Source organism: Chiloscyllium plagiosum, chromosome 11, assembly GCF_004010195.1.
Source record: "Chiloscyllium plagiosum isolate BGI_BamShark_2017 chromosome 11, ASM401019v2, whole genome shotgun sequence".
Lineage (NCBI taxonomy): Eukaryota > Metazoa > Chordata > Chondrichthyes > Orectolobiformes > Hemiscylliidae > Chiloscyllium > Chiloscyllium plagiosum.
The window spans coordinates 81,402,016-81,425,141 of NC_057720.1; the positions used below are offsets into that span (position 1 = coordinate 81,402,016).

Consider the following 23,126-nt stretch of genomic DNA (forward strand, 5'->3'; position numbering starts at 1 on the left):
TTGTGTGATAGGGTAGAGTGTACATGGGGTGGGGAAGGGGATTAAATGGGTGGGTAGAGTTGGGAGAAATGGACCTCAATGTGGGCTGCGACGAAATAGGAGATGGTCTGATCCTGGCGGATTGGTGGGATTACTCGTGTTTTCTCTCGTGCAGGCTGGAACGAGCTACTCATTGCTTCATTCTCACATCGATCGATCTCAGTGAAGGACGGCATCCTCCTGGCCACAGGACTGCACGTTCATCGGAGCAGTGCTCACAGTGCGGGTGTGGGCTCTATATTCGACAGGTACAGAATATTTGGTCACTGTCTGGTATGGCCTTCTCTCTGGATCTGCATACACCTTCCACCATCTTCACACACTGCCCCCAGCAAACCCCCCCACTCTGTCTGCCTGCCTTGTGGGCACCTCTTCGTGCTGTTGGCAGGCCACAGACTCCAGACTTCCCCCAGAAGGCTCAGCAGGCAATGTAACCAATAAAGGTCTCGCTGTCAACTCTGTATCCTGACATTACTATCACCCACCCAGGAAGAGGTCAATGGAATGTTCCACAGGATGTGGCAGGGCCACTATCTGTTGCATATTTTAATAAAACTTACAGATGTGTTAAGTGTGACTTTGATCGCTTTCTTGTCCAGGAGTTTTGTGATCTGCTCTTCCTCTGCTGTTGTCCCACTTTGTAAAGCGTGGTTATTAACTGTTGCATCAGTTACTTGAATCAATGGGTCTTTCTATGTTCATAACTATAATGGCAGAAACCACCACCCCCTCCCCCTTTAGTGATGTCCTCCACTGATGTAACACAGAATGTGTTGTATGCGTTGGAGGTTCCTCTGTATTCTCACTGGGGATCTCTACTTCCATACTTATCTAGACCCAGTGGGTTATGGGCCTCCCCTCGCCAATAACTCAACAGAGTGCATACCCAATCCTGTAATGGCACGCATCTCTGCAGCTCCCCCTCCCCAGTTTACAAATCTGTACATTTATATAGTGGACAGGGAGGTGGAAAGCAGTGCTCCCTGCACCAAACAGCAGCCAGTAGCTACCCCAGCGAGTCGGGACATTGGTGGGGAACGGAGGGAATTCCAGCGTTTTTGAGTAGGGATTCCCAGACTGTGTTCGTGATGGGGTCCTAAGACAAGGTTTGAGACAGGATGGTGAGCTGTAAGTGCTGCAGTGCAGTTGGGACTGAGGGCTCACAGCCGTGATGTCTTTCGAAATCCTTCTGGTCTGTTTTCCATTGGTGAGCGTGATCCAGTGGACAGCTGTTCCTGGCTCGCTCACTGCTCCAGGTGGTGCGTGAGGACATTCGAATGGGGTGATGCTGGAGTGAAAGCAGCTGAAGGCAGCACCGCAGTGTGACGTGAGATGCTAACTGCTTTTCCTTTCTGTCTGCCCTGACAGAGTTCTGACGGAATTAGTCTCAAAAATGAAAGATATGCAAATGGACAAGACTGAGTTGGGGTGTCTGAGAGCCATTGTTCTCTTCAATCCAGGTACTTCTTGCACTGTGACTATGCTATGTGGCCGTGGGATGAATATTCCCAAGAGTTGACGGATGGTGGGGGTAGGTGAGAAAGAGAAACCTGGTTTGCTCCAGACTTGCCTGAACGAACACGATGTGATACAAGCTCTGTGGCAATTATGACCTCCTGTCACTGGGGGTCCCACTGAAACACTGCTCTCAACAGGCAGTGCAAACACCTCATTAACACTCAGTATGTCATTACCACCTCAGGAACAGGATTAGGAAACTGGAACAGGTCCCTGACAACAGCTCAAACTGAACAGTGAACTGATTGAACTCTGTACACTCCCTGTAAAACTACACTAGGATATTTGTGGAAACATTTTAATTTAACGTGAGTAGTGGTCAATATTCATTGAGATTCTGCATTCAGTAAGTGAATGCCAAGTGAATTATTTATACAATAAGAATAAATTGGAAGGGGTTTTGGCTGATTGGAATTCAATAAAATGGGAGCAAAAAGTAAAGGTTTTAATCCTTGGATTGTACTACATGATGGGATTGCATTTCAGGAGAGTTATTCACCAGATTTCTGTTCATTGGTAGTTGTGTTGTTACAATGCCAGCTGATGTTATTCTTGGACAAGTCAAATCGCAGACTGAAGTATCGTTTGATAGAACATTTTTATATTAAACAAGGTGGTTTTTCTTTGAAACAATAGTAAGTTTAAATAACAATAAAGTAAGTTCAGGGATGTGCAGGTTTGATGCATTAGTAAATGTTGAGTAATAGTGTTAAGGGATAGGTTTGGTTGGGATACTCTTCAGAGGGTTTGGTGTGGAGTTGTTGGGTTGAAGGGCCTGTTTCCACACTATAGGAATTCTATTCTATTCTATTCTATTCTAAAATAAGCCAAACCATTTACAATATAAAGGTTTAGAAACACCCAGTAAAATAAAGTCCCATTATTCCCAAAGGTTCTCTTTTACAGTATTCACACCAGAAAGAATTCCCTTCTCTTTTGTATCTATTGGGAATAATTCAGCTGTGGCATCAGTTCTCTCTCTCGTGAATCTGATTGCCTTTTCCTGGACTGTCTTGCAACGGAGTGTCGACTTACTCAGCGTGTCAGGTTTATAATCCAATACTCCTGGTCTGGAATGTTCAAACTAACCAGCTTAGTGGAGCGAACTTATTTCTTAACAAATCTAAACCACCACATTTCATCAAAAGCAAATGGAACCTATGCCAAAACTTCTGCAAAACTGACTGAGATGCAAAAACATTTTTCCAAGCTGTGGATGTTTCCCCTAAATTAGAGTCATAGAGTCGTACAGGATGGAAACAGACCCTTCAGTCCAACTCGTCCATGCCAACCAGATATCCTAAATTAATCTAGTCCAATTTGCCAGCACCTGACCCATATCCCTCCAAACCCTTCCTATTCATATACCCACCCAGATGCCTTTTAAATGTTGCAATTGTACCAGCCTCCACCACTTCCTCTGGCAGCTCATTCCATACACATACCACCCTCTGAGTGAAAAAATTGCCCTTTAGATCCCTTTTATATCTTTCCCCTCTCACCCTAAACCTATACCCTCTAGTTTTGGACTCCCCCACCCCAAAGAAAAGACCTTGTCTATTTATCTTATCCATGCCCCTCATGATTTTATAAACCTCTACAAGGTCACCCCTCAGCCTCCGACGCTCCAGGGAAAACAGCCCCAGCCTGTTCAGCCTCTTCCTATAGCTCAGATCCTCCAACCCTGGCAACATCCTTGTAAATCTTTTCTGAATTCTTTCAAGCTTCACAACATCCTTCCGATAGGAAGGAGACCAGAATCTTCTATCTAAAAATCTAATGCTCTGCACTGTTTACTTCTCTCCCAATGTGAACAAGTTCCCACCAACCTCCATAAACTGTCTCCCTCAGATTTTTCAAAAGTAAATCATCATGACTATTAATGTTACTTGTTAAACCCCTACAGACACACAGGCCAAAACCCAGATGTTACTAGATTAAAATCTGAACTCAAATAAATGATATTAAAATGTATGTAAATCACCCACCTTGTGTCACAATATGAAGGTTTTGATTTTTTTCAGGCAAAATACATTGCAAGCACCAGTATTTTGACTATATGGTTAATGCTCCTAAAGTGAATATCTTCAATATGCTGTTTAGATGCAAAAGGTTTATCAAACCCAGGAGAAGTGGAATCTCTGAGAGAAAAGGTTTATGCATCACTAGAAGCTTTTACAAAGCATAAATATCCTGACCAGCCTGGCCGGTAAGGAACTGTGTGTGTGCATTTGTGTATAAATGTGTGTCTGTTTGTACATGTGTGGGTGTATGTCTGTTTGTATGTATGTGTGGATGTGTGTCTGTTTGTTTGGGTGTATTTGTCTGTGTGTGTACCTATGTGTGTATGTCAGTATGTACATTTGTGGGGGAGGGGTATCTGTACGTGTGTGGGTGCGTGTGCCTGTCTGTCTGTAGATGTGTACGTGAATACCTGTCTCTAAGTGTGTGTATCTGTGTGTGTGTGTGGGGGGGATGTGCATGTGTATGTATTTACCTGTTTGAACGTGTGTTTGTATATGTGTACCTCTGTGTGTGTGTGTGTATGGACCTGTCTGTATGTGTGTGTGTACCTGTCTAATTTTATCAGTGTGTACCTGTGTACCTGTCTGTTTGTAGGGGGAGCGTTGTGTGTCTGTAGGTAAATGCATGTGTATTCTTGATGTTTTATTTGTTGATGCTGTGTGGATATCTAGATTGGTCAACATTTATTGCCCATGCCGATTTGCCAAAGAGGCCAGTTAGAAGGAAAACACATTGCTGTGGGTCTGGGTTAAACACCCTCATATCGGAAAGCCTGTCTGTCTCTGTCTTGACTATGCTGTTAAAAAGCACACAACACCAGGTTATAGTACAACCTGTTGGACTGTAACCTGGTGTTGTGTGACTTTTAGCTTTGTCCACCCCAGTCCAACACCGGCATCTCCACATCTTGAATATACTGAACGATGGAGCAAGTGTAACTCTCTGGGGTGGAGAACTGCAAAGATTTGCAAGCCTCTGAGTGAAGGAATCTCATCAATCCTGGATAGCCTTCTCCCATGGTAGAGTCTTTCTTTGAGGCCGAAGGGCCTTTTTCAGAGCTGGAGATCTCTATGATTGGAAGATGGCAGATTCCTTATTCTGAGCCTGTGCCCCTAGTTCTCGGTTCACCACTGAAGGAGGCATTTCCTTGGCATCTTCAAAACCTTTTGATTACAGCAAACGTTTTATTAGCTGGCAGCTATGGGACGAGGAGAATGCCAGTTGATCAAATAGGTTCACCTACTCAATCAGAGCACACACTAAGTAATAGAAATGTAATGCAGGGAGTGTACTGCGATCCTGTACTTACAGCATAAATCACTGAAATAATAATGCAACCCTGCCTGAAATAAAACTTAGTGGCAGAGAGCCTTCTCACTCGCACCCTCAACTGACTTCTCTGAGATTGCGATGATACAGTAAACTTGGTGTTATTTGAGGTATGTAATTTTTGCGGGTTTATTGAGACTGCTTGTTCATTAAGGTGCCGGTTTAGATTAAATTCCCTACAGTGTGGGAACAGGTGCTTTGGCCCAACAAGTCCACACCGACCTTCCAACGTTTAACCCACACAGACCCATTCCCCTACCCTATATTTACCCCTGACTAATGTACCTAACACTACGGGCAATTTAGCATGGCCAATTCAACTGACCTGCACATCTTTGGATTGTGGGAGGAAACTGGAGCACCCGGAGGAAACCCACACAGTCATGGGGAGAATGTGCAAACTCCACACAGACAGTCACTTGAGGCAGGAATCAAACCCAGGTCCCTGGTGCTGTGAGGCAGCAGTGCTAACCACTGAGCCACTGTGCCGATTAAAACCGTGCTGCATTTCGTTCGTCATCCTTCTCAGCAGTACAGAACAATCTCGATTTTCCCAATGTCAATCAGCCGAATTTCGGATTATCCGGACAAGGTCTCAAGGTCCCCGTTAAAACCTCTATCCGTCATCCGAACAAAATACTCCCTGCCCGTCTAGTTTGGATAATCGAGGTAGTTCTATATTCGCAACATGTTACATTGAAAGTGGAATGATTTGAATTGTCTTTATTAGTGTATAGCAGACCCATGCTTGAGGTAAAGAGAAAACTCCCCCAAAGTGACAAGCTTAGGGAATCGTGCGCCTGGCCCTCTAGCTCCCCCTGGCTGCCAGCTTGGGCGGGTGTAACCGTCTGTATGGGAGGATTACTGATGTGGAGCTTTCCCTGCCCCTCTCTCCCCAGGTTTGCGAAGCTGCTCCTACGACTCCCGGCCCTTCGATCGATCGGGCTCAAGTGTCTCGAGCACCTCTTCTTCTTCAAGTTGATTGGAGACACCCCCATCGACACCTTCCTCATGGAAATGCTGGAGGCCCCTCACCAAATGACATGATTGAAAGACCCCCGAGCGCCCTTACACGTCAAATCTGTAAATACTTTCGCTAATTGTGTGAATAGAATTAATGCGTCGTCTGTCTTAACTTGTAAAACGACACATATTTTGTATCTTGAACAAGCACAGTACAGCAATTATTTGTTAGTTTGTACAGGGAATTTTGAAAGAGAGACACATCGGAAGAATTTTAGATCAAAGTTCTATTCAGTGAAGAATAAATCAGGTTTATAAATCAGGATCCAGAACATCTCTCACACTCTCCATCTTCATCTCCAATCGCTCACTGCCTATTATTGCTGCGGTGCTTCTCAACAGGGACGGTTATCTGAATGGGTGCCCCTGTTACAGAGCCCTTGGTGTGCACAACTGGAAAGCAGGGAGAGCACACTCAGCGATTGCCTCCCTTATGCTCCTGACAGACAGGCACGCATTCAGAATAGCTGAACAGCAGGCTGATCCTACTGTGTAAAACCTGTTTTAAAGGAAAGTGCCCCCCTTTATCAAATCTTAAAGTGGCCTTCAAGCATGAGTAGTACTTATAGAGTCATAGAGATGTACAGCATGGAAACAGACCCTTCGGTCCAACCCGTCCATGCCGACCAGATATCCCAACCCAATCTAGTCCCACCTGCCAGCACCCGGCCCATATCCCTTCAAACCCTTCCTATTCATATACCCCTCCAAATGCCTCTTAAATGTCGCAATTGTACCAGCCTCCACCACTTCCTTTCGCAGCTCATTCCATACACGTACCACTCTCTGCGTGAAAAAGTTGCCCCATAAGTCCCTTTTATATCTTTCCCCTCTCACCCTAAACCTATTCCCTCTAGTTCTGGACTCCCCAACTCCAGGGAAAAGACTTTGCCTATTTACCCTATCCATGCCCCTCATAATTTTGTAAACCTCTATAACGTCACCCCTCAGCCTTTGACGCTCCAGGGAAAACAGCCCCAGCCTTTTCAGCCTCTCCCTATAGCTCAAATCCTCCAATACATATAAATCACGTAGGTCTGACTATTGCAGAGAAACATGACGAAGCTTATTGTTGAAGATTTTCACCTTGTATTAATCAGGACCAAACACAAGAATACCAAATCTGAAAGAGAACAGCAATTTAGACTCCATGAGAAGACGGTGCTGATGGGTTGTCAGTTGGGCTGTGGCACAACAATGCTTCTACCATTCAGAGTCCACTTGACAATGGGTCAAAACCCTCTCCTCATGTAGTTTAAATGGCTTTTCCCTTTGGGATTTGATATTCTTGCAGTTCTGTCCTGATGGATGGATAAATAAGTTTTATCAGCATCCGTCTATTCTTTTAGCGATAGTCCAGTTCTGTGCTACCAAGTGACTCTTGGTTTGACTGTGCACATTCCACCTGATACTGTGACAAATGGACTCAAATTCAACTTGTCTCACTCTCTGGCAAATGACAGGCCTGGTTTCAGGTTTGAGGATCAATATTTTGACCATTCCTCCAAATTTTACATTTCACTATTAGAGTAAGCGTGGTCCCCATTCTCCTCCATATGTGCAACACGGTCCAGTGGTACAGGCCAACACAGATAAGAGTGAAGTGATGCTTTCACACAGCAGGTTACTAAAGCTAATGACGCAAAGGTTCAGTTCAAAGGCAATTTGAAAAAAAGATTCGAAGGGCTGGGATTAAAAGGAGATGGGCAAAGAGCCAGAGAGTGGGATTAGAATAGACAGCTCAAGGAGATAAGAGCTGAAAATGCGTTGCTGGAAAAGCGCAGCAGGTCAGGCAGCATCCAAGGAGCAGGAGAATCGAGGTTTCGGGCATAAGCCCTTCTTCAGCTCAAGGAGATAATCCCAGCACAATGGATGGAAAACCATTTTATTCAATTATGGGGATATTGGTGTTGCTGGCAAGGTAGGCATTTATTGTCCATCCTTCGTTGCCCCCAAGGTGCTAATGATACAACTCATGTCTTGCTAAAACACTTCAGGGGCATTTGAGAGTCAAACACGCTGGCGAGGACTGGAGCAGATTTCCTTCCCTCAAAGATATTTGTGAACTGCTCACATTTTTACGACAATCCCTCATGCTTCAAGGCCACTTTTACTGATAATGACCATTATTAATCCCAGATTTCCTTTTCAAACGGAATTCAAATTTGCAAGATGCCAAGTTGGGATTTGAACTCGGTTTCTCTGGACTATCAATGTATTTCCCATTGTTGGTAAATAGAAGTGTCGAAGTAAACGCTAAGCTGTTTGAAATGCACTAAAAGAAAGAGCCGAATTGTAGCTTCAAATTGTTCGGAATGATATTTTCATTTGCACTCTCTAAGACTCATCATATGTTTATGCGAATCATGGGATTTTATTTTAAGCTTTGCTGTCTTATTTCCTATTCAACCATCTGAGATCCACACTCTGCCTAAAGTTCAGTCACTCACGCCCACTGTATTGGCTCCGATGTGTACAGCTGCATATCCAGATGTAGCATCCTTCCAGCTAATACCTGTAACTGGCACCGTCTGCTGCACTCTGCCCCAGTTCCCCTCCTCTTCCCCCCCCCCCCCCCGGGTCATTGGTCATTTTATTGGCCCTGTACCCCACCACACAGCCCAATACACTCAGAAACTCTCGCACTGTGCCCCCCCCCGCCCTCACTCCTGACCCTCACCCTTTTTAGAAATGTTATTCAAGCCTACCTTGTGGACTGGAATCTCCTTTATCATCCTCTTCCTCCTCCTCTTCCCTATTGCCTCTTGCCCAACTCTGAAGGGCTCTGGCAGTTTAACTGGGCAGTACTGTACAACTGCAGCTCCTTGGTGTTTTGCTGAGACCCCCCCTGCCATTTGCATGCAATGGTATTTACAAGGTGAGCTACCCTGCCACAGAGCCAGTACAGCCACACCTGATTTCCCCCGTCCCTCCCAGTGTTCCTGCATGCACACCATTCCAGCTTGGATTGTGAGCAGGGTTGGGAACGCTTCAGGGACCTCAGTAGTTCCCTTTCCAGAAACTGAGGGGAACAGATTAGCAGCGGCAGGTGACCACAGGCACCGGGTGAGGAGGAGGTGAAAGAGAGAGGTTTGGTAGTGCAGATACATGACTCTGTCTGGGGTGAATGCACAGGTAGGAAACTCAGTATAGTATCGATGTTGATTTTTATGACAGAGAGTGGGGCACATGGGAGAAAATGATGTGTCAGTTGTACGGTGTATCAGTCAAATCCCATCTGAAATGCTCCAATGTGTTGCAGGCACTGTACCTCAGGTTTTTTTAAAAATTCATTCATAGGACAAGGCTAGGCTAGCATTTATTCCCCATCGCTAATTGCCCTGAGGGTAGTTAAGAGTGGGTCTGGAGTCAGCCAGGTAAGGATAGCTGTTCCCTTCCTTTCCCTTCCCTAAAGGGCATTAAGTGACCAGATGGGCTTTTTCCCAACAATTGATCTGTGGACATCATTAGACTCTTAATTCCAGATTTTTATTGAATTCAAATTCCACCATCTGCTGTGGCAGGACTTGAAACCAGAACGTTACCTAGCTCTCTGGGTTAACAGTCCGCTGATAATTCCACTAGGCCATCACTTCCCTTATGTAAGCAACGACAGAATTATATCAAAGCGTGATGACACATTGTATGGTTTGTTTTTCCTTGCACCTCGTGTGTTGAGTGTTTGCACAGAGAGGGATGTTCAAAAGGACTGGGTACGCAGTTCAGATAAATGGGAGCTATCTCTTCTGACAGGAGTCCAGAAGAAGGGGGCAGTACGAGAACCTCCCGTTGAGAGCGAGGTCATTCAAGGGTGATGCCGGGAGGAACCTTTGATTTTACACAGAGGGCAGTGCAATTCTGGGACACTCCACCTTGAAAGCTGGTGATTCTCTGGTTCAGTTCGCATTTTCAAACAGTTATCAGGTCAGAATGATTGCGGATCAAAGGCAGGCAGATGAACTAGAGCCCCTGTCACTTGTGGTGGGGTGGCAGAGCCAGAGACCCGGGTTCAGTTCTCACCTCAGGCAACTGTCTGTGTGGAGTTTGCACATTCTTCCCCGTGTCTGCGTGGGTTTCCTCCGGGTGCTCCGGTTTCCTCCCACAGTCCAAAAATGTGCAGGTTAGGTGAATTGGCCATGCTAAATTGCCCATAGTGTTAGGTGAAGGGGTAAATGTAGGAGAATGGGTCTGGGTGGGTTGCTCTTCGGAGGGTTGGTGTGGACTTGTTGGGCCGAAGGGCCTGTTTCCACACTGTAAGTAATCTAATCTAAATGACGATGCAGGCTTTAAAAGGCTTTCTCGATCAGTCCGTTTTGACTCCATTTTATTACCAGGGATACTAAACCCAAGTTTATTTTAAAGAGAAGTGGGTTGAGACCTGATTTAGAGTTAGAATGCCGTAGTTCATAGTGAGAGCAGATAAGTTTAGAAATGGTCACAGTGAAATGAAGTTCAGTTATAATTCCAGTGAATGAAGTCAGTGATATTATTGGGGATCAGCTGTACTGGCCTGTCTGCCTGGTTTCTCAGTGTAATAACTTCTGGAGGAGTCAGTGAAGTGGGATTGATTCAATGTGCATCCCCATCCAGTGTCAGGGGCCTCCTGTGTATCCCGGTCCTCCCCCAGCCTCCATATCATGGTGTTCCTCAGTTGCGGGCTCTCAGCTCGAGCATCAGCAGCCCCTCCGATCCCTCCCGTCCAAGTGGCCTTTCCTCCCGACCTGAGCTCAGGCAGCAGGCCTATTCAACCACAGGAAACCTCGTTCACCCACTGCGAACAAAACTCTAACTTTGGTGCCCCGTTACCTTCTTGGAGGCTGCCGGTTTTGACCGGGTACAGCTCCTGATCACACAGCACCTGTACATTCACAATCGACTGACTGCAGCAGCAGTACAGGGGGAGGGGGTCACTCCACACCTACACATCAACATTTATTTTTTAGTAATTGTGCTATTGCTCTTTAAACTACATTGACTGTATATTATATATATATATATATAAAATAATGTATACATATATAGTGTCTAGTTTAATTCCCAGTAATTCTTTTAGAGAATATTTCTCCACAGAGAACTTACTGCACCAGTTCCAAGAATGATGTGTAATGTTGGGTCTTACTTTGGAATCATCTGTTATTAGCAGCTACTCAGAATTTTATTGTTTAAGAAATAAACTATGCACTGTATATGTGTGTATATACATATATATCGTATGCATATATAGACACATGCAAGTGTGTATATATATATATATATATATATAGATAGAGAGAGGGAGAGAGAAGGGACTCAGCAGTCAGTAGAGACACTTGTTCAGTACAGCACAGGTACGGATAGTGGAGTCCGGTCAGCTCCACACCATTCACTGCCTTTAGAAACTTGCCCAGTGTTTACTGTATTGTCATTGTGCAGGTCATCACAATAAAATGCACTCACACACACACACACACACACACCTTCTCAGCTGAACAAATGTTTATATTTTTGTACTGTACAAATCAGAGATAAAGCTGCAAGTGAGCTCTAAGACTCACTGTCCGTCAACAGGGTCACCACAACCTTCTGTCTCGCAAAGTGCCCATTTGGAGGAGTGTGTTCTGTCGCTGTTTGTCTTTGAACTGTTCTGCAGCACCTTTTGGTATAACCCTCCTTTAGCAATGAGAGAAAGTGTTAACTCTTCAGTCTGTAACTGTTTTCTCTGTAAATACACGGTTTCAATTCTGGCTCAGTGGTGTGCTGTGTAATTGTACAGTTTTCCTGGTTCACTGTCGGGGGTTCCTTGCTGAGTTACTGGGGGTGGAATTCCATAGAATTGTGCAGCACAGCTTTTTGGCCATTTCAGTGTCGTGTCAAACCCCTTGGGGCGCCACTTCATTTTCTTTCCCCTTCGTGTTAATCTCTCTCGCCCCTCAAATACGTCTTGCCGTGGGCAAGTCCCACATTCTCGCCACGCTGGGGTTGAGAAGTTTCCTCTGAGTTCTTCATTGGTTTATTTGTGTCTGTCTGTTAGTTACAGTATTCGGGTTTGAATGACTCCTGAGGATCAGTTACTGCATGCAGACAGTGACTGCTTACTCAGCAGAGCAAGAGCTGCTCACTAACTACAGATCACGCTTGTCCAACATTTATTTCTGCAGGTTGGAGCTGCGCTTCAATCTGGTGATCATCGGGGTGGTAAACAATGTGCAACACGGTTAAGCTGGATTTTCAGGAAAACATTCCAAAGTAATAACTCCAATTTGAGTAACTAACACAATTGGCAATTCAAAAGTATCAAGCAACAGAACTTGGCTTAAAAATCAGAGCTAGGGCACCAGGTTTTGTGTCAAGTCAAGTGCCAAAGTCTTACCAGACTCCCACTAGAGAGAAACAGCAGGTTGTGATTTAACCTGAGAGTCATCTCCGGCAAAGAGCGGGGTTGAGAAAGAGAGTCCTCCAATGGTGAGCTCAGCCAGTGATGGGAATCGAACTCACATTGTGGCATCACTCTGCTTCACAAACCAGCCATCCGAACTAAACTGACCCCCAGCACTGGGTTTAACACTGATTGCACTCTGCCTTTGGTTGAACACTCTGAGGTGGTAGATGGGTGGGAAGGTGTGGAGAAAGAGAGGTGGTAGGTGTATCCTAGTCACGTCATCCCTCCCATCTCTCTCTCTCTCTCACACTCATTCCTCCCTCTCACCCACCACCCACCCCCCCCAATCTCCCTCATCACACCCCCTCCCCACAGCCCAATTCTGACAGCACCACCTCCCCCCCCCCCCCACACACACAGCTATATGCCCCATTTCCCACTGCCCAGCCTTACAACTCTGGTATTATGGGCTGCATGTCATTTCAGCAGGTAACCGGTTACTTATTGTGACTGCAGAGCTATTTCTCCATGAGGGTAAGGGTTACTTTACTAACGGCACAAAAGTTACTTATTCAGCTTGGCAACAGGGAGAGAAGCACAGAGAGTCCACCAAATTGTGAGTAAGAGAGGAATTTACAGAGTGGGAGCAGTAGGGGAGCACTTTACAATTTGCCTGGCCATGGATGCGTTCTGTGGACAAACTTTGATTATTAATCAGCGTTTTAACACAGAGCAGCAGCGGGCTTGGGATCCTGAATGGATGGAAACATGGAAAACCTTTAACATTCCAAACAGTTAGCAAGTCTCAATGGTTCACTGAACTCCTGATCTGATTGTAACACCCTGTGTATCCTTTGTTAGCTGGACAGTGATGGTGCATAGGAATATGGGGATAAAGGCACACTGGGCTGAATGGCCTCCTGCACCAGAACTATTCTGTGATCCTGGTCTGCTTAAAGGTGAAACCTCACCTTCTCTTGAAGGGAACATTGTGTAGGTTCTGATCGCCTCCTGGTGCCTCACTCCAATAGCCATTCTTGATTGATTGTCCTGGCAGCGGAGCACTGATGAACTATTCGACTATAGTTTGCATCGCATTTCGCACATGCCTCCATTCGGTCTCCAGAAACGGTGCGCGTTTGCCTCTGAGCTCGGTGATCGGTGGAGGGGGGTATTAGGAACAAACACAGAAAAGGTAACCCCCCCCCCCCCCCCAACCAATCCTCAGCCCCACGCAGCGGGGGGCCAGAATGGTGCCTTTTGTGGTTGAATGGCCACTGCCTGAGGCATGTAGCTGCAGGATGGGGAAGGGGGATGAGTTGTGTCAAGACTAGAGCAGCTAGTCCCCCCCCCCCCCCCCCCCCCAAACGTTGTGGTTTAGCACAGCGGGGAGAGGGGGGGGGTGCAGATTCGCAGCTGTCAGTCACCGGTCCGTGAGGATGGTATCATGTGCCCAGCTCGATGGCGCACTCATACCAGGCTTCGGGCCCATGGCTGACAGAGGAAAGGCCAAGCATCGTGAAGCCGGCCTTAGTGTAGAGGGGCAGCAACTGCTGGTGGCTGAGGAGGCAGATCCTCCTGGGAGGGGGCAGGGTGAGTGCAGCACGTGCCACGTAACCGCGAAGCAAGCCCAGGGCCACCCCTCGGCGCCGCCACGCACCGTCGACACACACAGAGTGAATGCAGATGGTGGTCCCCGTGGGTTCGTGGACGTCCATGGACTCCTCTGTCAGGTGATCCTCAAGCGAGCGGGTCCCACAGACAAACCCGATCAACTGGTCGTCAACAAAATGCCCTGGGAAAGAGATCGGATAAATCACCTTCGGTTTGATTTCCTACACTTCCCTCCCCCCACTAATGTGAACCAGGTTAGACCCTAGACTCTGCAGAGTCTTTACACAGAATACATTGCATGTCCAGCACAGAAACAGGCCATTCAGCCCCATTTGTCCATCTTGGTGTTTCTGCTCCATCTGAGCCTCCTCCCAGCCTTACATCATCTCGTCCCATCGACACAGCATCCAACAGGTTCACTCTCTCACAAAGAGAGTGGCTGTTGAAAAACACAGTCAAAATAAATGATATTCTTCCAGTGAGCTGTATTTTTGTTCCTAAAGATTTCATTCAGTTATAGAATGATAGAATCATAGAATTCCCTACAGGGTGAAAGCAGGCCTTTCGGCCCATCAAGTTCATGCCAGCCCTCTAAAAAGCATCCAGACCCACCCCCCTACCCATTCCCTGTAATCCTGCATGTCCTATGGCCAATCCATCTAGCCGACACACAACTGAACACTATGGCCAATCCACCCTAACCCACACATCTTTGGACTATGGGAGGAAACCGGAGCATCCAGAGGAAACCCACGCAGACACAGGGAGAATGTGCAAACTCCACACAGACAGTGGCCCGCGGCTGGATTTAAACCCACGGCACTGCTGGTGCAAGGCAGCAGTGCTAACCACCGAGTCATTGTGCCACCTTAATGATAAGAGTCATAGAGTCACACAGCACAGAAACAGAACCTTCAGTCCAACTCGTCTGCATTGACCAGACATCCCAATCTGACCGAGTCCCATTTGCAAGTACCCGGCCCATATCCCTCCAAACCGTTCCTATTCATGTACCCATCCAAATACCTTTTAAATGTTGCAATTGTACCAGCCTCCACCACTTCCTCTGGCAGCTCATTCCATACACACGTCACCCTCGTTGAAAAAGTTGCCCCTTAGGTCTCTTTTATATCTTTCCCCTCTCATCCTAAACCTATGCCCTCTAGTTCTGGACTCTCCCACCCCAGGGAAATGACTTTGTCTATTTATCCTATCCATGTCCCTCATAATTTTGTAAACCTCTATAAGGTCACCCCTCAGCCTCCGACGCTCCAGGGAAAACAGCCCCAGCCTGTTCAGCCTCTCCCTATAGCTCATATCCTCCAACCCTGGCAACATCCTTGTAAATCTTTTCTGAACTCTTTCAAGTTTCACAACATCTTTCCGATAGGAAGGAGACCAGAATTGCACACAATATTCCAACAGTGGCCTACCCAATATCCTGTACAGCCGCAACATGACCTCCCAATGCCTGTACTCAATCCTCTCACCAATATACCAAGCATACCAAGTGCCTCCTTCACTATCCTATCTACCTGCGACTCCATTTTCAAGGAGCTATGAACCTGCACTCCAAGGTCTCTTTGTTCAGCAACACTCTCTAGGACCTTACTATTAAGTGTATAAGTCCTGCTAACATTTGCTTTCCCAAAATGCAGCACATCGCATTTATCTGAATTAAACTCCATCTGCCACTTCGCTGTCCACTACACTTCCAATTTTAGTGTCATCTGCAAACATACTAACTATACCTTTTATGCTCACATCCAAATCATTTATATAAATGATGAAAAGTAGAGGGCCCAGCACCGATCCTTGTGGCACTCCACTGGTCACAGGCCTCCAGACTGAAAACCAAGCCTCCACCACCACCCTTTGTATTCTACCTTTGAGCCAGTTCTGTATCCAAATGGCTAGTTCTCCCTGTATTCCATGAGATCTAACCTTGCTAATCAGTCTCTCATGGGGAACCTTGTTGAACACCTTACTGAAGTCCATATAGATCACATCTACTGCTCTGCCCTCATCATCCCTTTGTTACTTCTTCAAAAAACTCAATCAAGTTTGTGATTTCTCATGCATAAAGCCATGTTGACTGTCCCTAATTAGTCCTTGCCTTTCCAAATACATGTACATCCTATCCCTCAGGGTTCCCTTTGACAACCTGCCCACCACCGAGGTCAGGCTCACCGGTCTATAGTTCCCTGGCTTGTCCTTACCACCTTTCTTTCCACCATGTTTGCCAACCACCAGTCTTCCGGCACCTCAACTGTGACTATCGATGATACAAATATCTCAAAGTGCTCCCCCACTGACACCTCAGTCACCTGCCCTGCCTTATTTTGCAAGAGTAGGTCAAGTTTTGCACCTTCTCTAGTCGGTACATCCACATACTGAATCAGAAAATTGTCTGGTACACATTTAACAAATTCCTCTCCATCTAAACCCTTAACAATATGGCAGTCCCAATCTATGTTTGGAAAGTTAAAATCCCTACCATAACCACCTTATTATTCTTAGAGGTAACAGAGATCTCCTTACAAATTTGTTTCTCAATTTCCCTCTGACTATTAGGGGGTCTATAATACAATCCCAATAAGGTGACCATTCCTTTCTTATTTCTCAGTTCCACCCAAATAACTTCCCTGGATGTATTTCCGGGAATATCCTCCCTCAGTACAGCTGTAATGCTATCCCTTATCGAAAATGCCACTCCCCCTCCTGTCTTCCCTCCCTTTCTATCCTTCCTGAAGCATTTGTATCCTGGAACAATACGCTGCTAGTCCTGCCCATCCCTGAGCCATGTTTCTGTAATTGCTATGATATCCCAGTCCCATGTTCCTAACCATGCCCTGAGTTCATCTGCCTTCCCTGTTAGGTCCCTTGCACTGAAATAAATGCAGTCTCAGATTGATCTCTTTCCTCACTATCTCCCTGGGTCCCACCCACCTCCCCACCTTACTAGTTTAAATCCTCCCAAGCAGCTCTAGCAAATCTCCCTGCCAGTATATTAGTCCCCTTCCAATTTAGGTGCAATCCGTCCCTCTTGTACAGGTCACTTCTATCCCAAAACAGCTTCCAATGATCCAAAAATGTGAATCCTTCTCCCATACACCAGCTCCTCAGCCATGCATTCATCTGCTCTATCCTCCTATTCCTGCCCTCACTAGCTCAGAGCACTGGGAGTAATTCAGATATTACTACCCTTGAGGACCTCCTTTTTAAATTCCTGCCTAACTCTCTGTAATCTCCCTTCAGAATCTCAACCTTTTCCCTTCCAATGTCGTTGGTTCCAATGTGTACAATGACCTCCTACTGGCCCCTCTCCCCCGTGAGAACATTCTGCACCCTGTCTGAGACATCCTTGATCCTGGCACCAGGGAAGCAACACACCATTCTGCTTTTTCACTGCTGGCCACAGAAACGTCTGTCTGTACCTCAGACTAGAGAGTCCCCTAATACAATTGATCTTTTGGAACCCGACGTACCCCTTATTGCATTCGAGCCAGTCTCAATACCAGAAACCTGGCTGTTCGTGCTACGTTCCCCTGAGAATCCATCACCCCCTACATTTTCCAAAGCAATGTACTTGTGTGAAATGGGGATAGCCACAGAAGACTCCTGCACTACCTGCCTACCTCTCTTACCTTACCTGGAGTTAACCCATCTATGTGACTGTATCTGAAACATTTCCCCCCTTCCTATAAATACCATCCATCACATCCCTTTGCTCTTGTAAATTTCTCATTGCCTCTAACTGCCTCTCCAACTGATCCATTTGATCTGGTAGGATTCGCATCCTCAGTAACCCATAAACTCTCCTTAAACTCCCACATCTGACAAGAAGTACATATCACTCTACTAAAGGCCATTTTTGCTTCTTTCAATCTACATACCCAGAAAATAGCATTGTCTTATCCCTCTACAAAACACTGCTTCCAGTTAAATTAATACTTATGACTTATATTTTAAGTTTAGTCAAAAGACATTTCTCAAATGAAACATATAATCAAGAAAAAAACCACTCTACTCACTACTGCAGACTTACTGTAAGGCCACACTTAAAATATCCACTTAATCTGTTTCTGTGCTGTGACCTCTCCCAAACAGGTTCTTCAAAGATCAGTTGTGAATTTCACTGTTTCTTAATTTTCCCAGATGCACAACGATGTCCAGCGATACATGAATTCAAACAGCAAAGGGGGTAACTGCACAGGTTCACTGCTCTGTCGGTTAGCAATGTGGGTTTCTTTCTTTCTTTCTCTCTCTCTCTCTCTCTCTCTCCTGCACTGACCTCAACATGTGCTTCCTTTGTCTGTTCCTTTCCCTTTTAAAAGTGCTGTTGTTTTGAATTTTTTTTTCCCAAAACAATAGAACGGCATATAAAACAGTAATTGCTGCTCCTGGAATCTGAGGAAATCACCTCCAACACCTAAAATACCTCAAAAAAGGAGCAGCCTGTTACAGCCAGAAATTTTTCCCATCCCCCATCTTGGATTACCCAGAATCCTCAAGGCATTTCAGAGTCACTTTCACGGAGAAGAGCTTTTGAATTCCAGTTTTAACAACTATGGCATTTCGGAAAGAATCAAGCCGAGATAAACAATTTGGATGAGTATTTAGGAGACATGGTGAGTGAGTGTGAGGATGACACCAAAATTGGTGGTATAATGGACAGTCAAGGAGGTTATCTAAGAGTATACCAGGATCTTGATCAACTGGGCCAGTGGGCCCTGGAATGGCAGATGGAGTTTGGAAAAATGCAGTGTTGCAGGGCAGGATTTATACAATTAATGGGAGAGCCCTGGGGTGCATTGCCAAATAGAGAGACCTAGGGATGCAGGTACATAGTTCCTAGAAAGTGGCATCACAGGTAGACAGAAAAAGACATTTGGCATGCTCACTTTCATTGATCAGGGCATTGAGTATAGAATCAATGGGTCATGTTACAGCTGTACAAAATATTGATAAGGCTTACAATTCTGGCTGCAAAGCTTTAGGAAGGAAATTATTAAACTGAAAAAGATGCAAAAAAGGATTAACAAGGATGCTACCAAGACTGGGTGGTTTGGATTGTAAGCAGAGGCTGGATAGGTTGGGACTTCTTTCCTTGGAACACAGGAGGGTGAGAGGTGACCTTATAAAGGTTGTAAAATCATGAGGGGCAGGGTTAAGGTGAATAGCCAAGGTCTTTTCCCCAGGTTAGGTGAGTCCAAAAGTGGAGGGCGTAAGTTTAACGTGACAGGGGAAAGATTTAAAAGGGACCTGAGGGGCAATTAGTTTACACTGAGGATGGCATATGCATCGAATGAGCTGCCAGAGGAAGTGGAGAGGCTGGGACATTTACTACATTTAAGAGACATTGGACAGAAGCATGGATAGGAAACATTTAGAGGGATAGGGGCCAAACACAGGCAAATGGGACTATTCAATTTAAGGAATCCGGTTGGCATGGACGCAATGGGCTGAAAGGTCTGTTTCCATGCGGTTACCTAGTGTATTCTCCACAACTATATAAGGAGAATCCAAAGGGATTTTATAAGGACAAAAGGGTAACTAGGGAGAGAATAGGGTCCCTCAAAGATCAGCAAGGCAGCCTTTGTGTGGAGCCGCAGGAGATGGGGCAGATACTAAATGAATATTTTGCATCAGTATTTACTGTGGAAAAGGACATAGAAGATATAGACTGTAGGAAAATAGATGGTGACATCTTGAAAAATGTCCATATTACAGAGGAGGAAGTGCTGGATGTCTTGAAATGCATAAAAGTGGATAAATCCCCAGGACCTGATCAGGTGTACCCAAGAACTCTGTGGGAAGCTAGGGAAGTGATTGCTGGGCCTCTTACCGAGATATTTGGATCATCGATAGTCACAGATGAGGTGCCAGAAGACTGGGGGTTGGCAAACGTGATGCCACTGTTTAAGAACTCACTTTTGGACTCACCTAACCTGGGGAAAAGACCTTGGCTATTCACCTTAACCCTGCCCCTCATGATTTTACAACCTTTATAAGGTAAGGACAAGCCAGGGAACTATAGACCAGTGAGCCTGACCTCGGCGGTGGGCAAGTTGTTGGAGGGAATCCTGAGGGACAGGATGTACATGTATTTGGAAAGGCAAGGACTGATTTAGGACAGTCAACATGGCTTTGTGTGTGGGAAATCATGTCTCACAAACTTGATTGAATGTTTTGAAGAAGTAACAAAAAGGATTGATGAGGGCAGAGCAGTAGATGTGATCTATATGGACTTCAGTAAGGCGTTTGCTGAAAATGTGTTGCTGGAGAAGCGCAGCAGGTCAGGCAGCATCCAAGCAACAGGAGAATCGACATTTCGGGCATTAGCCCTTCTTCAGGAATGAGGAAAGTGTGTTCAGCAGGCTAAGATAAAAGGCAGGGAGGAGGGACTTGGGGGAGGGGCGTTGGAAATGCGATAGGTGGAGGGAGGTCAAGGTGAGGGTGATAGACCGGAGTGGGGTGGGGGCGGAGAGGTCAGGAAGAGGATTGCAGGTTAGGAAGGCGGTGCTGAGTTCGAGGGATTTGACTGAGACAAGGTGGGGGGAGGGGAAATGAGGAAACTGGAGAAATCGGAGTTCATCCCTTGTGGTTGGAGGGTTCCTAGGCGGAAGATGAGGCGCTCTTCCTCCAACCGTCGTGTTGCCATGGTCTGGCGATGGAGACTCCCTTCAGTAAGGCGTTTGACAAGGTTCCCCATGGGAGACTGATTATCAAGGTTAGATCTCATGGAATACAGGGAGAACTAGCCATTTGGATACAGAACTGGCTCAAAGGTAGAAGACAGAGGGTGGTGGTGGAGGGTTGTTTTTCAGACTGGAGGCCTGTGACCAATGGAGTGCCACAAGAATCTACTTTTCGTCATTAACATAAATGATTTGGATGCGAGCATAAGAGGTACAGTTAGTAAGTTTGCAGATGACACCAAAATTGGAGGTGTACTGGACAGTGAAGAAGGTTACCTCAGATTACAACAGGATCTGGACCAGATGGGCCAATGGACTGAAGTGTGTCAGATGGAGTTTAATTCAGATAAATGCGAGGTGCTGCATTTTGGGGAAGTAGATCTTAGCAGGACTTATACACTTAATGGTAAGGTCCTCGGGAGTGTTGCTGAACAAAGAGACCTTGGACTGCAGGTTCCTAGTTCCTTGAAAGTGGAGTCACAGGTACATAGGATAGTGAAGAAGGCTTTTGGTATGGTTTCCTTTATTGGTCAGAGTATTGAGTACAGGAGTTGGGAGGTCATGTTGCGGCTGTACAGGACATTGGTTAGGCCACTGTTGGAATACTGCGTGCAATTCTGGTCTCCTTCCTATCGGAAAGATGTTGTGAAACTTGAAAGGGTTCAGAAAAGATTTACAAGGATGTTGCCAGGGTTGGAGGATTTGAGCTACAGGGAGAGGCTGAACAGGCTGGGGCTGTTTTCCCTGGAGCGTCGGAGGCTGAGGGGTGACATTATAGAGGTTTACAAAATTATGAGGGGCATGGATAGACTTTTCTCTGGGGTGGGGGAGTCCAGACCTAGAGGGCATAGATTTAGAGTGAGAGGGGAAAGATATAAAAGAGACTCAAGAGGCAACGTTTTCATTCAGAAGGTGGTATATGTATGGAATGAGCTGCCAGAGGATGTGGTGGAGGCTGGTACAATTGCAACATTTAAGAGGCATTTGGATGGGTATATGAATAGGAAGGGTTTGGAGGGATATGGGCTGGGTGCTGGCAGGTGGGACTAGATTGGGTTGGGATATCTGGTCGGCATGGACGGGTTGGACCGAAGGGTCTGTTTCCGTGCTGTGCATTTGGCCCCCGTTCAATACAGCTGCTCCCCTTTCACCATTCCTAGGTCTCCACTGAATCCCTGAAGATCAACTGAATGTCTCTTTTCTTCAGCATTCGTCAGGTCATTATCCAATTCCTGTTGGAAATCCATGACTAACTCTGCCTTCCACCACAGCAGGGTGAGCTTTAAAACCATTGTACCCTTCCGAACTGATTTGTTTTTGGTCAGGATTCCTAGCAAAAAGACCTCCGGCCCTGTCTCCAGTCTATCATTCTGGCCACCTGATCCAACGAGAGGTAGCACTGGGCAGAGGAAGGGAATGGAGAGCCAAACAATCTTCAAAATGGGCAAACTCCAACGACAAAGACTGAGGAGAGATATTACACCCCCGGGCTGTCACCTCTGTGATAGCTGTGATGTCAAAGATTAGATCCTCGCCTCCAGAACTGGCAGACGCCTTACGGCTTGATTCAAAGTACGACTGAGGTAAAGTTCAACATTAAGAACACTGAGGATAAGGAGGACCTAGTTCCCTTGGCAGAGGCTGTCTGGGAAGTGTAGTGCTGGAAAAGCACAGCAGGTCAGGCAGCATCCGAGAAGCAGGAGAAGGGCTCCATTCCTGATGAAGGGCTTTTGCCCGAAACGTCGATTCTCCTGCTCCTCAGATGCTGCCTGACCTGCTGTGCTTTTCCAGCAACACACTCTCGACTCTGATCTCCAGCATCTGCAATCCCCACTTTCTCCAGTGTACATCGAGAGCGATTAGCGGATGGGTTAAATGATAATTTTGCTAAAAGTATTTTTCCTGGAGGGACTTTGGAATCTGGAACTCACTTGTGTTGTGGAGGCAAAGACCCTCAACCTCTGTAAAACGTGGTTGTATTTATGGGAATTGCCAGAGACACTGACAGACCAAGTGCTGCAAAACAGGGTTAGTTTAAAATGGTTGGAGTTTGTCGATCTGCCCCAGAGGATGGGCAGACAGACCTGCCCCCCCCTGTGCTGTGAATTTTCCGAACACTATCCCCTAAATGAAGGAAATGTGGGGTTCGGGCTAGTACAGACTCAATGGCCGCCGGCCGATGCTGTCAGATCTCAGGAGAGGTGAAGATGAGAGGAGCAGATGTGATGCGCTGCCACACACAGTGAGCTGCAGGTTAACCGAGCCCCCTGATGGACTCACTGCAGCCAGCTCCCCTTACCCAAGAACAGCTCGCCAGCCTCCCTCTGCCGGTACTGCAGCTTCGCCAGGCTGGCTGCCTCCTCCGGGGGGTAACCCGCCGTCTCCAGAGCCCAGGCTGCGGCCACATCGCCGTCCGAGAGGGTCCTCAGCTCCCCCGCTGCTCCCTGCATCCCGCTGCAGCCTCCCACCAGCTCGCAATGCCCACTTCCTCAAAGTCACCTTCCCCGGGGACTGGGCTG

The 23,126-nt window shown here is 46.4% G+C and overlaps 2 protein-coding genes across 7 annotated transcripts in view; one reads left to right on the forward strand and one right to left on the reverse strand.

Annotated features, from left to right (window-relative positions):
- The window catches only part of LOC122554615 (retinoic acid receptor RXR-gamma-A-like), a 168,716-nt gene extending 162,133 nt beyond the window's left edge, over positions 1-6,583 (forward strand). For 4 of the 5 annotated variants that reach the window (XM_043699928.1, XM_043699926.1, XM_043699925.1 and 1 more), the window contains exons 7-10: positions 155-287; positions 1,408-1,499; positions 3,661-3,766; positions 5,811-6,583. In XM_043699928.1, coding sequence (XP_043555863.1) covers positions 155-287; positions 1,408-1,499; positions 3,661-3,766; positions 5,811-5,958 — 479 coding nt within the window. In that variant the 3' untranslated portion in view covers positions 5,959-6,583. Of the gene's footprint in view, positions 1-154; positions 1,078-1,407; positions 1,500-3,660; positions 3,767-5,810 lie in introns of those variants that run through there. The other variant, XM_043699929.1, reaches the window with a different exon arrangement.
- Positions 6,584-13,069: 6,486 nt separating this feature from the next.
- On the reverse strand, positions 13,070-23,126 carry LOC122554800 (uncharacterized N-acetyltransferase C9.02c-like). 2 transcript variants are annotated; one of them, XM_043700177.1, is made up of 3 exons: positions 22,907-23,126; positions 13,812-14,087; positions 13,070-13,336 (listed from the first exon to the last, which is right to left on the reverse strand). In XM_043700177.1, the coding sequence occupies exons 1-3, from the start codon at positions 23,055-23,057 to the stop codon at positions 13,260-13,262; spliced, it is 504 nt and encodes a 167-aa protein (XP_043556112.1). In that variant the 5' UTR covers positions 23,058-23,126; the 3' UTR covers positions 13,070-13,259. The 2 variants fall into 2 exon arrangements, with proteins under 2 accessions (XP_043556112.1, XP_043556113.1); XM_043700178.1 differs by having other exon boundaries at positions 13,070-14,087.

What these genes read in the sequence shown, in the direction of transcription:
- LOC122554800 (XM_043700177.1), bottom strand. Translation starts at nt 23,057, where the DNA reads ATGCAGGGAGCAGCGGGGGAGCTGAGGACCCTCTCGGACGGCGATGTG. An exon ending in GGCTGGCGAGCTGTTCTTGG is followed by an intron (nt 14,088 to 22,906) that starts GTAAGGGGAGCT and finishes TCTCTTTCCCAG; the next exon opens with GGCATTTTGTTGACGACCAG. An exon ending in CTACACTAAGGCCGGCTTCA is followed by an intron (nt 13,337 to 13,811) that starts CGATGCTTGGCC and finishes TGCCAGGACAAT; the next exon opens with CAATCAAGAATGGCTATTGG.